This window comes from Balaenoptera borealis (genome assembly GCF_965194805.1).
Source record: "Balaenoptera borealis genome assembly, chromosome: 17".
In the NCBI taxonomy this organism is placed as follows: Eukaryota; Metazoa; Chordata; class Mammalia; order Artiodactyla; family Balaenopteridae; genus Balaenoptera; species Balaenoptera borealis.
The window spans coordinates 61,060,585-61,077,748 of record NC_138876.1 but is presented as its reverse complement, the minus strand read 5'-3'; the positions used below and the strand labels follow the sequence as shown (position 1 = coordinate 61,077,748).

Sequence of the window (17,164 nt, the reverse complement as noted above, 5' to 3'; positions counted from 1 at the left end):
CTCATAAATTATAGAAGAACAAGGACTATCTTATTTTTTAATGGCTCACATTGCACATAGTAAATGCTCAAAATTTGCATTGTAATTCAATGTTACTTTTATGATCAAATCACTATTGACTTTTGGTTGTCTAAATACCATCACATCAAGACCACTGACAATCTTGTTATAACATATATCCACTTGTGTCTTCCACTATGTCAGCAGTCTTTTCAAAGTGGAGTCCACAATGGACAATCCACTGCAAGTATGGGAGGAAAATTTTTAGGAACTCTATCTACATTTTTTCCTCATCTTCTGTAAATTTTCATTATTTGGTATTTATCATTACTAATGTGTGCAAAATTACTATGAAAATGCTATGACATATAAATAAATGCTAATGTGTATTGGAAGTTCAGGCTCAAGATAGTTTTACTAAAGGGTGTACTGTCTAAAAAAGTCTGGAGATCAGCACACTATCCCACAATATGGTTTATCTCCTAGCGTCAAGCTGATCTATTCAACTCCTCCTAGAACACAGTTTATATCTCTTTGTTTCCAAATCTGACTCACAACCAGTCTGTCTGAAATGAGAGTATGGCAGCCACTCCTTTTCAAGCTACAACTTGCATTCTTCACACCAAGACTTAACCATCACCAAATGTAAGCTTCTTAAAAGAAGGGTCTGTATCTGGTCCACCTTTGTGTCTACTGCCACACCTCCACCACCCCAGCACAAAAAAGAGTTTTCCATAATAACTGGCACGTAAAAGGCTCCACATAAATGTTTGCTGAATGAATAAACTGGCAGAGAGATTGCTACTGGAAGGCAGGAGAGTGTGCTGGTTAACAGCAGAGGCTCAGATCTTGGCTCTGTCACTTAACTGGGTGGCCCTGGGTCTCAGATTTTTCCTCTGTGAAATGAAGGTAATAAGAGTAAGTAACAAGTAAAAAACATTATCTTAACTCAAAATGATTAATTTAGTAGCATAATTTAATGCAAAAAAATGCCCCAATTAATGAAATATAAAATGGGGGCAATTACCATGTAGTGAGCACTTTTTTTTTTTTTTGTCAGTGGACAAAATCAGCAGTTCTCTGTGATACAATGTTCAATACATATCATCTTGAGTTTCCCATATCCCTCCAAGAGGTATAACATTGAATTTCCCAAGGTGTCATGCCGCTTCTTTATGAGTATGAGGAGAAGACAGTAGAGTGGAAGGAGGGGAAAGGTTAGACAATTTCCTCCCATCTTATGAACATTTGAGAGGGTTTTCCTTTGTCATTTGGGGTTTCAAGTACTGGTCACTGTTAAAACAACACATCCCATTATTTTAATACAGCTCTTAAACTGTAAAAAAATTAATTTTGGTAGATGACTTATTTGTCTATGTTGAAAATCCCGAAGAACCAACAACAACAACAATACCACCTCCTGGAACTAAAAAGCAATTATAGAAAAGTTTCAGGATACAAGGTTAATATACAAAAGTCAATTGCTCTCCTATATACCTGCAATAAATAATTGGAATTTGAAATTCAAAACACAACACCGTTTACAAAAGTACCAAAAGTACAAAATACTTAGATATAACTCTAACAAAATACTAACAAGATCAACACAAGGAAAAGTACAAAATTCCGATGAAAGACATTAAAAAATTAAATAAATAGAAAGATATTCCATGATCATGGATAGTAAGATTCAATATTGTTAAGATAGGTAAGATGTGAGTTCAGACCCACCAAAGAAGATATATAGATGGCAATAGTATATGAAAAGATGTTCAACATCATATGACATTAGGGAATTGCTAATTAAGACTACAATGAGGTACCAAGACACACCTATTAGAATGGCTAGAACTTAAAACACTGACAACACCAAATGTCAGGAGTTCTCATTCATTGCTGGTGAGAATGCAAAATGGTACACTTTGGAAGACAGTATGGCAGTTTAATACAAAGCTAAACATAGTCTTACCATATGATCCAGCAATCATTCTCCTAGGAATTTATCCAAATGAGTTGAAAACGTATGTCCACACAAAACCCTGCACATGAATGTTTACAGAAGCTTTATTCATGACTGCCAAAAATTAGAAGCAACCAAGACATATCCTTTAATCAGTGAATGGATAAACAAACTGTAGTACATCCATTCAATGGAATTTTATTTAAAAATAAAAAGAAATGAGCCATCGAGCCACAAAAAGTCATGGAAGAACCTTAAATACACGTTGCTAAGTGAAAGAATCCAGTCTAAAAAAGCTACATACTGCATGACTCCAACTATATGACATTCTAGAAAGGCTAACCACAGAGACCATAACAGATCAGTGGTTGCCATGGGTTCAGAGGCAGGGAGGGAGGGATGAATCAGTGGAACACAGGCAATTTTTAAGGGCAGTGCAACTATTCTGTATTATACTATAATGGTGGATCCACAACCTTATGCGTTTGTCAAAACCCATAGAACTGTGCTGCACAAAAAGTAAACCCTAATGTCAACTACGGAACTTAGTTAATAACAATGTATCAATATTGGTTCATCAATTGTAACTAATGTAGCTCACAAATGCCAGATGTTAACACTAGGGGAAATTGTGTAGAAGGAAAGTGGGTATATGGGAATTCTCTACTTTTTCCTCAACTTTTCTGTAAACCTAAAACTACTCTAAAGAATAATAGCTATTATTTAAAAAGTCCATAGTAAGTAAAAAAAAAACAGCAAATTTTATATATATACACACATACGTATAAAAATACCTAAGGATATGCATGTACACACTTTCAGATAAAATAAGTATACAACTTTTTCATGATAATTTTTAAACATTATATTCTGTTATTTTCCTTCTCCTAATATGTTTTTACAGGGACCATCAATGGGAGGTGAGGAAATGCAGATAATTATGCTAAATTATGTTCAGAAAAATTTTGGTAGTGAAGGGAACTAGGATTGAGGAGGACAGCTGTGGGAGTCTGATATCTAGGAAAGAATTCTTATTACAGGATATAATAATGCCAACTTAAAAAGAAATATTGTTAGCAGCCCATTTCAAGGAAGATAAATAAATATTATAATAAAAAGCTGCATAGCAACAGTATATTTCAAATTTTCCCAATGAGTTAAAACGTGAGGAAAACAAACACATACCAAATCATTGATGTTGACCATTAGAACATTCTGATAGGCTCCGCCGTCTTTACCTTCAATATCACAATCAAATGATGCTACTGGCAACAGAACAAGGATCAGGGGAGGAATTCCAAAGATATACCTAAAAGAAACTAAATTCAACAGTAAGTAAGAATAAGCTAAATGCCATAAGTCATATTATATCATTTGATGGTGGTATTTCAATTGGCCTGACCACTTATTTCTAATAATTTTTAAAATGTATCTTGGTTTTACATAGTGTAGGAAGAACTCTAAAGTTCAATATTATATAACTACAAAAGAAAGACAATATTTTAGAGTCTAGGTTTCTTTCACTTTTTATTCAGATATAAGTCTTTGGGAATGTGCAGAACAAGTGTGATGACAGCAAAATCTCTTTGCTTCATCAACAGAAAAACAGGTAAACTACAGGTTAACAATTATACATTTTTGAAATTTTATGATCTATGGCACGTGATTGTATATTTATGTAAAACTTGATGGTTGTTCAAGTGTCCAGCTGCTTCCTGGAAACAACATTGCAGGAAGTTTATCTGCATGGTACGGCACTGTGATTATATTCTTTCTTTTTAATGATGGATCCTAGAAGGCTTACCCTCCTCAGAACTGTGACAAAGTTGATATTTATATTATGAGACTCCTTATCTTTTCAGTATCTTTTTTTTCTAAATGTCCAGAGACCCACATTCTCTTCAAACACAGCCCTGTTTAGCTTCTTGACATGTTAGGAAAACCCAATAAATAAATTCATACCCTGTTAACTAATGATTTATATCTGTTTTTAAATAAGTCTTCTCATTTAGGGGCAACTGTTAATCAAAAGGAATGAAATTATAAATGGTATCATTGTGGGCAGTAGTAATACACTGATAGAAAGCCAGTGATTCCCTGAGGCATTAAAATCTGGTTTTATAGGGACTGACTTTATTTCTTCATAAGCCTGTTGGAGTGTCTTGTTTGCATGTTTCTGTAAACCCTCGAATATTGTTGACAATATATTTCCTGTGATTTTCCCCAGTGAACATTAACTGTTCTTGTTGAGTGCAAGATATTTCGCATGTATGCCTTCTCCTGATTAAGATTACAAACAATACTCCTTGGAACCCAAGGAACTAATATTGTGACAACAACCTAAAAACTGTCAAATATATCATAAATTTCCCATAACATTCTCATCTATTCCATCATTATCTGTCATATAAAAATTAGTAGCTCTCCCCAGTAAATTATGTGCCATTAGTGACCTATATTTTTACAATAGAGAATGTAGGCTGGGCAGCAGATAGGGGAACAAACAGGAATCCTACATCTAATCTTCATATGTCACTGACACTTAACAAGGTAAGAGAAACAAAATGAGATGTGGAGTCTATTCATAGCTCTGCCACTAAATTTCTATATGCATGATGAGCAAGAATTCACTGTGGAGATTAATAATGATGGTGATGCTAGTTACCTTTAATTGAGTACCTGTCATGTACCAAGCACTGTTCAGTGCCTTATACTTACTATCTAAGGATCAAAAGGGTCCTACCTGCTAGTTAATCTTTTTATAAAACATAAATAGTAAGGTGCCAGGTCTGGATCCTAACCTGAGCTGGTTGCTTCACCAGGATTTGATCAGAAATGCCCATTATCTTCTGATAACATGTCATCACTTTGGTCTTCTGAATGAAAACCACTTCCATGTACTATTATACAGCCCTACCTCTCTTTCTTCTACCACAGTCCCTTCATCCTGAAGATTCTCAAACAATGGTCCATTGCTAATTATTTACTGAGTCCTAGCTTTGTATAGATTGTATAGATTGCATAGAGCCAAACGTTTTACTTTCTCTGTCACCTTACAGATGTCCAGCAGGGATACTTTGCGAGGAGTAGATGGTGAGGAAAATTTATACAGCATATAACTTGAAATGAGCTTTAAAAGAAATATAACAAAGTAATTAAATATTAGAATGAAAAAGAGACATTTTTACTATTATACATAAACGTCATTTCAAAGGTCCACATTTTATGTTTTAATAAAGGAGGTGGTTTTATTTTCTATGAGCACTAGTTGTTTTGCCCTCTTCACTCCAAATTTCAGTAATTAGTGCTCCCAAAATTCACATCCACCCATTTATTCATTTGATGGCATTTTGTCAATGCTTTCAAATGATGGCTTAGTGGAAAATTCAGTCTTTTTTGAGTAACTAGTTTCTCAATTCTAAAACAATATTTGCCTTATCTGTAAAGCATGTCTTTGGTTGCCATCTTCGTTGTTAAATAGGCTAGCCCCAGATAGACTAGGGCAATGCAAAGTACAGAGGAAGACGTGGGGTTTTTTGTTGGTATGCCAATGAGTTGTGTGACTGACTGAAGGACAGAGCCTCTTAAAAGCTTCACTTTAGACTAAATGATCTCTTAATGTCGCTTTCAACTCTCAAGCACCTTAATTCTAAGAATCTACCTAGCCATCCAAATACAATAACTCTTTAGATTTGAAATCGCCTGACCAACAATGTTGCAGACACACCCAGGGCTTCAAACCCACATCTCAGAGGTTCCCAGCTTTCTCATTAATGACTTACAGTTTGGTCTGCAATTGAAGTCTTTTCTCCACACCACATAGACAGTAACATATTAGTATTGCCTAGTTTGAGCCTGCTTTTGACATTGTTGTCACAATAGAAAAAGACTCTGCTTTTATTTTTGTTTTGTTTTAGATTATACATAGATACCCATTCCTTCCCCCCACCTTGAACCTTCCCTTAGGTTACAAAAAAGACAAACCATAAAGAATAATGCAAGGCAAGCTCGGGCTTGTGGAATTTTCTTCAGATTTCCGGAAGGGATTGAAACTGGAGAATTTGTTTTCAGTAGGGAATTTGGTTAAACCAGAATGATGGCTGTCTAAAAAAAATTCTTGTTGGTTTTTAAATTAAGCCAAATAATACATTTAATCCTCAGATGCTTAAGTTATGGGGTCAAAGTGAACATGAACAAATTAGTTTCAACAGTCCTTCAAATCCAATCTTTCATTAGTGTTTAAGACCAATCAGTGTTTACTGATTGTCTATTATAGACATTACATAGACCTATTTTCACTGGGATTTTAAAGAAATGGTCAAAAGACATTCAGGATGGAATGAAAGACATTATCTGAATATATAAGACTTGGCTTTAATATGAACAATTGGCACAAGTAAGTGAGTAAAAAAGAAAAAGTTAATAAACAGTAGGCAATAACCATATGTTATATGAAAATCAGCTTTTTAAGGTTACAAAATTGAATGTGATTATGCTCGCATAAAGAATTCTAATACATTCCACAAACATATTAAGATTGGATTATAAATTCTATCCACAAGTCTCATGATAAACAACAGTTAAAGACATTTCTGAAGCCATCCTATAATACTACCTACAATATTTCATTTAATACCATAACCGTTTCTTGAGATAAGTACTACCAATCACTAACATTTTTGCAGATGGAGAATCGGGGCCCAAACATTTTTCCCCCATATAAAATATGTCTTGTAAGAGGCATGATTCAAATCCAAGAGTCTAGAAAGTAAGCTTTTAGCCACTGAGCTGCACTGCTTCCTATAAAAATAACTGCATGTGTGTAGTCAAGGGAAATGTACAAAAGTCCATCTTCCTCCAGATGAACCTCACTACAGCGCTTCCTTGGCCAGTTCCTGAAACACGGCATCACGTACTCCTATTTCAGGAAAAAAGACACGGATTATTTGCTTTATTGCATTAGGTTATGTGTCAGAGATGAGGCCAGAAAAGCAATCTCACATCACGTGTGTGACATCAACATGTAAGTTGGTCCTACAAAATAACATTTTCCATTTTTGCTTAAGGTGTTGCAACACTAATGTGGTACCCTGTGTAACCCTCCTTTATACTTGTTCAGGCTTTTTAATCTTTCTCAGTTCTCTGTTTTTATTACTATTCCCTTTTTGGGTCCTCAAATATGATTAAATTATCGAAACTAGATAGCACAGTTGAGGACCACATAGTAGGTCCTCAACTACTTCAACTCCCAAAAGAAGTGGCAAAGTAAAAGGACAAAAAGTAACCCTATCCTTAAGCTTCCAGTGAAATCTACTGGAAAAAAAAATTATCAAAATCACTCATAATTATTATTATTAGGAGTTTAGAATTCTAATATTTTGGTTGCTGATAACTTATGATGCATGATTAGTATAGATATACTTCAGGAAATAGAGGTTCCTTGTTCATAATGGGCACCTTAGCTTCCATTTCTTGTTTTACCTCTCCACTCTAGATCAGAGGTGATGGAAAGATTAGAACTGGGAGTGGCCCAGGAAAAAGCAATTGCAGGAGATCCATGGGCATTGTAAGGAAAACAGGGATATACCTAATTTCTAATTCTATATTAAACTTCTGGAGGACGCCCATTACAAATCTTCTACCCGCTCCCCACCCCCCTTTACTTTGCTACTGATCAGGTACTTCTTGACTATGTCAATTTTTGATGCTTTAATACCTGTGAGTGGGGATAGGGCTCTTTTGATCTAACGGTGCCGCCAGGAAAGGGCACAGACCAGGCATCAAACACAAGAACAATCTGCTGCCTATTCTGGCACCCTCCCCCACCCGTCTCCTTTTGCTTAAGGAAGTATTTACTATAAAACAGTAGAATTTCCCTCCTCAGATCTCTCCACTCACATCTCTTTCCCCCTTCTTTCTTCCAGTCAACTTCTAGACCCTTTACCTTGGCCATATGGCTGCCAACGGGAATCCAGCTCGCCTCAACTCTGCCCTTGTCCATTTTAAGTCCGTATTTCGCACAAATAAAATAGATTAAATCTCGGCAAGGGTCTAGAATTTAGAATTATGCCTGTTAATCCTGCTTCCGTCCAGGAGTACCCATATAGGAAAGAAACCAAAACCCGAAACTGGCCTTTCTCAGTGCCAGCCCGAGCACTTGGGTTCCCAGCAAAAGACACAAGGTACAGCCCCAGTTGGAAACTCCCAGCCTCAATGAGGGAAAACGGGGTTTTCCAGAGACCTGTCCCCTTGAGGTTTAAAAGCGTGTCCCGTGGGAGCTTCGCTTTCGCTTCTCTAAGGAGTTGGAGCTGCAAGAGCCCAGATCCTCGCCGATCCCGGGGCGCCTGTGAGTACCGTGGCGCGACCAGGAGCCCGGGGAGGGTGGGCTGGGCGCCGGGTTGACAGCGGGCAGCGCTGGCCAGGGGAGACTGACGGAGAGCATTGGGACCTGGGCGCGGGCTGCCACCGCTGAGCGGCTCGGAGGCTGCAGCGCCCGGTCTCGGGACAGAAAGCAGGCGTCGGGGACTGCATCTCCCACGCAGCCCGCCAGGCTCAGCAGCCCCAGGTGCAAGTGGCGATGGGCCAGAGTACTCGGGTGAGGCTGCCGGCTGCCCAGGGGCAGAGCCAAGGCTCTCCGCAGGTCCAAAGTGCAAGGCCGGGCTGTTCCCGGACGCGCCTGGGCGCGGGGCCCCGCAGCATGTCCCAGAGTCCCCTGGCATGCCGGGCGCGCGAATTTATGCGCCCGGGAGAGGAGCGCTTACCATGGAACATGGTCTGCGGGAGGCGGGCGTGGTCATGATGACCGCAACTGCAGCAGGAGCAAGCTCTCACCGCCCATAGTCACTCCCAGGACCCTGGTCTTCCGCGGAGTTGCCGGGAGTCCGTGCCGGCTAGGGCCGTCTCTGCAGCTGGTTCCTCCTACCCACGCCGCGCCTGCTGTTTCATCCATCCCAAGGGGGGCGGCACACACCACCGCCCGGCTCTGCGCTTCGCCTTTCCCATAACTTCCGTAGGATCAGCCGACAGTGTACTTTCAGTTTCTACTTTGCGCTTGGTCTGCAGGTTCGATCTCTGAGTAGTTAATCACTGGGGCACCTTCTCCTCCCCGCACGCCTCCTTCTCCTGGTCACCTGCGTCCTCCCCTAGCGCTTCCTGGACCAGGACCAGAGGAGGGCGCGGAGTCCTAAAGCACCGCAGAAGGAATGAGTTGGCCTTCTGAATGGGGGCGATTCGAGGCAAAGACTTTCCAGATGACCTCTAAGCCGCCTTGGCAAAGGCGGGCGACTAGGATCTAAAAGCATCGGTTGCTAATGTGTCCACAGAAGCCACAAAGGTGTAGGGCGAAAACTGGGCTATTGCAAGCGGACGCCAGGGAGGAGGCGTCGCAGTTCTTGCCGCGGATGTGGTGGTGGACGACGCCAAGTCAGTCGTCTTGTGTAAAATTAAAAAAAAAAAAGGAAGTAAAGAATGATTAAGAGGGCCACGGGCCACGCCCTCAGCCTCTCTAACCTCTCTAGTCTCCTTCCTCTCTGTCTTTTGTACATGCACCTGCCCAGGTGAGACTTCCAAGAAAAATAACCCGGTGTGTCCACCTAATCTGGTAAGTGCTATCTTTGGACCTGAAAATCAAAGCCCAAATTAGGTGGAGAAAGTGGAGACTGACAATAGATGGTACCAATGACTGCCTCGTGTGCATTTATCTGAATTGGCTAATAAATCAATTTATCCATCTTGACTGTCTGTTACAGAAGAGTTAATTTTTTTTTCTAGGTCTGAATTATTTAGGTATTTTCTGTTTTCGTTTGATTTCTGATATTCTGCAGAAATCCTGCTTAAATGAAGGTGGGTAATGTAAAGTAATAACAGTGATAATAGTATTATGGCTATCATTTATCTAACATTTGCTCTGTACTAGTATTGTGCTAAGTCTTTTATGTATGTCATCTCAAGCAAAATTTTCTATGTGGTAGACAATTTTGTTATCTGCGCTTCACAGATGTAGGAACTGAGACTTCCTTAAGTATCTGCCAGATTCACTCTGCTGGTTAGTAACAGAGTTGGGACACAAACCTGCTGTAAACCAGCTCTAAAGTCTGCACTTGGAACCCCTGTATTAGAAGTCCTGTGAACAATACAGACATTGATGCCAGGAGAGAGACAGGGTCACATATCATGTGAATGTGCCTTTGCCCCAGTATGGGGACCTCAGGGAAAGTTTCTGGAGTTCGTGAATTCTGAATTGAGACCCAAACAGGTCAGTTAACTTGGCCATGTGAACATTCCAGATTCTGCTATAGTGTGAACAAAGAAAAGAGGAAAAGAAAATGGAACCTAGCCTGGAGGTGGGGAGTAGAGAAACAGGAGGCTGGAGTAACTGGTAAAAATGAATGCTGTAACTAAACACAACTAGCTTGGCTATTGATTTATTTAAAGTGCCTGACAGCAGCATTGAGGTATGTAATTGCACACAGCCTGCAGGTTTTTTTATTTTTTTAACTTCTCAGGGACAGATAAAAGATCATCCACCAATAACTTGCTCAACAGGAAATCCATCTTCCTTTTTCATGCAATCACCATAAAACATGGTTGAACAAGGGCTTGTGCATAACTGAACTTTTGGGGAGCATGAACGGAAATTATTCAGAGCTCCAGGAGAGGAGATGTAAATTCCACACTGGACTCTGACCCCAAACGTGGAGAATCACTCGGAAGACAATATTCATAAAGCATTTGGCATTTTTATTGTTATATGAAAATTGGCACATTCTAACTACATCAAGTTATTTTCTTCTATGACAGAATTAATACCATTTGAAAAAAAAATCCAAATGTTGTCTTAAATGCGCGTTTGATATTTTGATAAACTGAACATTATTTTTCATAAGACAGATAAGGAAAAAAGAAATGTTTTATGAATTTTTATATGCCAATGTTTTGTAATACAGAAATGGAGTGGTTACCATTATGTTCACTCATAGACACAAGAATTGTGCAGAAAAGCCAATATGTAAACAAAGTAGTATATAAAGTTTATGAATTATAACCAATAAACATTAAGAAGGAAGACAACATTTTCAGAATGATTAGTACAATGTACTGAAAAAAATGGAAATAAAGCAATATGAATGTCAACTTAAAGAGAGAATTGTTAAAGATTAACTAATGTCTTTTTAAATGTTCTGCAATCTTCAATCTAAATAGTTCATTATGGGTAACCTGAAAATCTTTTCTTGATAATTATCTGTAGTATTTTTACCCAACTTAATATGACCATTCTTTGTAGTCTGAAATCTGAATGCTAGATATCATTCTGTCTATAGAGATTTTTCTGAAGTTCCTATAACTTAATTTTCCAGGCATAATATTCAACGTATTTCAAACACACACACACACACACACACACACACACACACACACACACACACACACGAAGGACTTCTTCATGGGCATGTGTTCTGTGTAGAACACATGGGGCCTGTGCTTAGAAAGGGCTCTGGGTTTGATTTAATGCTCTGCAGTCACTGTCTTGAAATTCTTAATTATTTTTGGACAAGGAGACTCTCATTTTCACTTTGCATTGGACCCCACAAATTCTATAATTGGTCATGCATACTCACACATACTAAGCTACACATGGTGAATAGCAAGGCATGTCTTCAAGGTGCTTTCAGTCTGGTGGAGAAAACAGATGTTAAACATGTAATTTCAAGGATAAAGAATATTATGTAAAGGAAAGTTTGAGATGTATTTCAAACCAGAGGGTTAAGGCAGTCTAGACTAATTTTAAAAATTAGTGGAACTAGCCTCCAAAATACGTTAATTTACATCCAATGGAAAGATAGCTATAAGTGAATAACCTATAATTCTAAATCAGATATGTTTGATTTTCAAGCCTAAGCTTGAGGATGAATTTTAAATTTTGTCAACTGACTACCTAGCATCTATTTACATGGTAATGTTTTTTTGTTGTTGCATTCCTGAATAAACCACAAATTTACCATAATGCTAAATTCAAGTTGTTAATATTTTACTTAGAAGTTTGCAATTATATTCATAATTGGTGTGTTTGTTCTTCATATTATATTCGACTGAACCAGGGCCATTTTTGTCCGATTTTCTTAGTTTCATAAAAGGATTTGGGCATTCTGTTGTTTTCTAGAAACTGTAATGTTTAAGTATTATATGATTGATTTGAGTTTAACAATGAAACATATTTAATTTCATGGGATGCAGCCCAGGGATAGGATGTGACTACCAGTTTCAAGCATTGCAAGAGTGAAAATAGAAAGGTTTCTTCCGAAGGCTGAATCAAAATGGCCCCATCAAAATATCAGGAACTGCTGGAAATGTGTATGTCAGCATATCCATGATTGCTTGAGCCATGGAAATGAATGAAATCATCCAACCTGCAACTTCAAAGAGAGAAAAGAGAGACAGTCAGTGCCAGGAGGAATCTTGAGACATGGGCATTAAGGGTAGATGGAGAATTTGGTGCCAACTAACAAACTGACAAATAATAGGCCGTGAAGTAGGAGAGGAATTAGCATCCCAGAAAGCAAAGAGAGATAGAATTTCAAAACAGATTAAGTAGTCAGTATTTCCAGATGTCACAAAGAGATTGAACAAAATGAAGTTTGAAAAGTGTGCCCACTGAGTTTGGCATAGTAGAGATTGTCTGTGGTCCTCATGACAACAATTTGAGAAGAACAGTGTAGTTAGACGCAGTATTCCAGTTTCTGGGACGTTAAGGGAAGATGCAAAGAAAGTGAGAGGAGACAGCTTTTTAAGATGTGTGGTGAAGATGAAAGGAATCAGATAATGGTTTGAAAAGCATGTAAAGCATAATAGAAGTTTCTGTTTTCATGTATGAGAGGTACTAGAACATATTTATATATTAATGGCTAAAACTGGGTTTTTCTGAAGAGTAGGAAAGGTTGGAACCGAGAAACCCAAGACAGCAGATTTATTTTTTTCCCCTTATGTCCCCTCCGCTTTCATTTCATTCCTTAAATTCTGTAATTCTAAATAATCAGAATCCACTATAAATCCGCTATGGCTAATTTTATGTTCCTTATTGAAACGTTCTCTAGGGCACTCACTTGTCTACTTCTGGATTGAGTTTTGGCTAGTCTAAGAGAAAAATACTGCCCAAATTGCCTTTCAGAAGGAACAGCTGTAGCTTATGTAGTTTGCATTATCCAATCTGTTTGTACACTAATGGATGTGTTGTTGGCAATCGGAGGTCCAGTTAATTCCATTTACTGAAATGGTATATTGAATTAGCTGCACCTACATAAAAGGAAAAGTACCGAAAGAGAACTGCCAAGGAGATTTACTTGTAAGAACAGGTTTGCCTTTAGGTTAATTTCCTTTTACAGTTTAATGTTTGATAAAGATTTATCAGGAGAAAGAAAAGAAAGAATTGTATTAAGTCAAATTTACATCAGCAAAACAAATATTTCTCAAGGGCCTCAAAAGACCTCGATAAAACTAGTCATAAAGATGGTAGTCTCACTCAGGATTAACACAAAGCAACTATAACAATAACACCAGCAAAGTACGAATTTGATCAACTCCATCACTTTTCTAGATTCAACTTCCCAAAATTTCTTTGGGCCTCTAATCTTTTTTTTTTCTTTCTGATAGTGATCTTTGTGGCTACTGAAAATCCTCAATTTTGTTTTGTTTTGTTTGTTTTTAGATTTTACTTTAAAGTTACTGATTTAAATCTGGCGGTTATTGGAGAATGCTTGCAAAAACTGCTAGTTTCAGAGGATCATTCTTAAATGACCAATGTACCAGTACACACAACAGCCATTTTTTTGTCCTATTTTTTTATTAGGTCTCATTGTAGGCCACTTAGAGCATGTATTACAAAATGAAAATATATATACTGAAAACTTAAAACATAAATTGAAATAGCTTAATATATTAAGGACATATTTGTATTTGGTAAACAGTCCTAATTTCACAAGCTTACTTTAGGATAAAAAAAGTTATAGTATGGGTTAGTTTAGAGTTAGAATCAAAGGAGCCTTCCTTTTCTAATCTGAATAGAAGTTTAGAAATCTCAGAGAATGAAAATGACACAGAATATCATTTTGAAAAGAGGGAAATAACAAGAAATAGAAAATATTACATTTCACTGGCAAAAACAATGTCTTAGTTAAGACAGATCAGCCAAAAAAAAAAAAAAAAAAAAAAATCTAATGAGGAAGACATGGTTAGAAAACCTGTTAAATATTAGGGAGAACTGCTAACATAGTAAAACAAACAAGCAAATCAAAGCATAGAGCCGCCATTTCACAGGGCATGTTACTCAAGAAATATATAATACTCCACTGCATTGTTTGAAGAAATCATTGTATCTTCCTAGAAATAGTCAAGGTCAGCACATAAATGTGCTCAAGTCTCTCTCAACCCTAAATAACCCTTTTTTAAAAATTCAGCACATAGTTATCAAGTAATACTACGTGCCAATCACTGTTCTAGTTGTGTGGGATATTTCAGTGCACAAAAGAGACAAAAATAATACTCTATGTATTATTATTTATTATAATTATTATTACATACTCTATGTAAGCTCGTCTTAAAGTTTTCATAAATTCAACTTTCTTCATGCCAACTGTTTTGCTCTCGAATTAATCAATAGTATTATGGCAAAGAGTGAGAGTAGAGAAGAAATATATGATGGTCTTTTATCTGTGAGGTCTTCCCCCTTATAAAATAGCAATTCCCCCTACCATATTCCCATATATTTTTCTCCATGTCATTTATCAACATTTGACAGATTGCATGTTTCCTTGTTTGTTCATCTTTTTCTTCTCACTATAACATAAGCTCCATGAAGACATTTTTTTGGTTCACTGATGTATACTTAGTTCCTAGAACCTTTCCTGGCAAATAGTAAGTTCTTAATAAATAACCATTGAATGAATGAATATTCTACAGATAATTGACTACATCAGGGAAATAATTAAAGAATTAGGCATATTTCACCTTGACAAGAAAAGACATAATCAGGAGTACAATCAAGAATGTTCCAGTACTGGCTCCTACTGGCCTGGGAGAGCTGATGACAAGCATCTCTTCTCAGCTCTGCATTCAGTGACATCCCATTGTTTGCCTGAAACAAGCCATGGTGAGAGTACTTCTGCCACAGAAACCAGCAAATACTAAAAATGTATCATTTACCAGTACACCATTGGGCACAAGTTGTCAGATAATGGCTTAGCGAAAGAAAGCACTTTTTAACATTTAGAGCTATCCAACAATGGAATGGCCTACCTCACAGGTGGTATTTAGGTCTATTTTAGAGATCTGCTTATTGAGGATATACATTGTAAAACTTACTCAGGCATGTAGAGTTGCTGGTAATAGGATACGTTGCTATTCTGAAAATAATCTGTCCCTTTCCCTATGACTCTAAAAATTTTGCCTATTGGTGTTAATTTTTATAAAGTTTTACTACGGTGTTTCCAGATATGGATTTCTTTTTGTTTATCCTGTTTTAGATTTTTGAAGCTTCTTGATTGTGCATTGCTATCTTTTATCAGTTCTAGAAAATCTTAGATCTTATTTCTTCAAATATTTTCTCTGCCATGTTCTCTATATTCTACTTCTGAGATGTTATACTTTATCATTATACTCTCAAAATCTCTTACCATTTCCTCCATATTTTTCATCCCTTTGTCTTTCAGTGCTTCACACTGTTTAGTTTCTTCAAATCTTTCTTCTAGTTTACTAATTTTTTCTTTAATATTGTCTAATCAAACGATAAATCCCATAGAAATTCCTTTCCAAATTTATTATGTTCTTCTGTTCTTGATTTTATATTTGGTTCTTTTTTAATGTGCTGTGCCACTTTTTATAGTTTATAGTGCCTGCTGAAATATTTAAGCTTGGTCTTTTATTTTTTTATTGAATAGAGTAAGCACGTATGCTTTGTAGTCTTCTTATACCTCCACTAGTTGTTTATGATAAGGGTAGAATATCAAGTATTTGTGGGTATGTTTCTATCTCCTGTTTTTCTGCTTATTTTCACTCATGGGGTCTTATTTCTTTGTGTGTCTGGCTATGGCACATCACATTGTGTGCTAGACATTGTTTTAGAAACCTCATTTGTAAGAATAATTTGAAGTCCAGAATGATGAATATCATCCCCTAGAAAGGACTTTTGTTCTCTTTTGTCAGGCAACTGAAGGCACTTCCAGTCTGGGATCATCTTAATCTGAGTTCCAGGTATGAGATTTCTTGGACCATCCCGATGACGAAAAGCTTGGCTATATAAGTCTATCAAAGGTTGTGTTACTTACAATGCCTGTTTACAATAAGGGTACACTTTTTTGGTGTCTTAGTTTAAAGTAGTGAGTGACTAATTAGAGCCTCCATTTTGAGTTCTTATTCTCTGATTCTCCCTATTTTTTTTTTTTTTTTTGTATAGAAACCTAGTCTTGATTTGTGGTTGCAATATTTTCTTTTATGCTGTGAGACAGAGAGATTTAAATGTCCGGTTTTTACCTGCATTGTTTACACTTGAGTTTTTTTCCCCTCTTTTTTTGTTTTGTTTTGTTTTGTTCATGGTGTCTCTTGCTAAAAGCAGAGAAAAGTCTTCTTATCTCTTAGAAGAGGGTAGTTAGTGTAAAGCTATCTACAAATGCTAAGGTGGAAAGGAGGGGTCTGGAGATCTACTCTTTTAAGCATGCAGATTTCTTCATCTCTTCTCTTTACCATAGTACCTCCTTCTACTTTGCTTATTGTTCAAAGTTCAGTCCCTTAGGTCCTGTTCCCCAAGAAAATTATCTTCAAACTCCTATGAGGGGCTGGGGAGATGGGTGGAAATAGTAGTAGTCTTTCTTTGCTTGGTAGGGTTGTGGGACTGGAATCAAACTAAGTTGCACAGACATTTGTCTCCAATGCTTCTCTGTTAGCCACACTTCTTACCGCCGCCTTCCATGCATAGAATCTGATGAAAGAATTTTTGCTAAGAAGAACCTGTTCTCTTCTAATTGATATAACTTTTTTCATCTGCTAACCTCTTGTTCTCATTGTCTTTGTGGAATTTTACAATTTTTTATTCCTTTAATTTTGGGAATGTTTCTAGACTTGGCAAAAATAAAGGCACTTTTCAATCTACCAAGTTTTAAAAAGCAGATGAAATTAGGTTTTTAAATGCTTTCTATGAGCCCCATCTATTGTCATGTT

At 37.3% G+C, this 17,164-nt stretch overlaps 2 protein-coding genes across 3 annotated transcripts in view; one reads left to right on the top strand and one right to left on the bottom strand.

Moving 5' to 3' along the window:
- Positions 1-8,757, bottom strand: part of IL7 (interleukin 7) — a gene marked incomplete at its 5' end in the record, with an annotated part of 49,527 nt that extends 40,770 nt beyond the window's left edge. The window contains 3 exon segments of the mRNA XM_082363644.1: positions 3,146-3,269; positions 8,722-8,738; positions 8,740-8,757. Coding sequence (XP_082219770.1) covers positions 3,146-3,269; positions 8,722-8,738; positions 8,740-8,757 — 159 coding nt within the window.
- The window catches only part of LOC309614789 (uncharacterized protein), a 97,813-nt gene continuing 83,945 nt past the window's right edge, over positions 3,297-17,164 (top strand). For both annotated transcript variants that reach the window (XM_082363638.1, XM_082363639.1), the window contains exon 1: positions 3,297-8,306. In XM_082363638.1, coding sequence (XP_082219764.1) covers positions 8,027-8,306 — 280 coding nt within the window. In that variant the 5' untranslated portion in view covers positions 3,297-8,026. The remainder of the gene's footprint in view (positions 8,307-17,164) is intronic.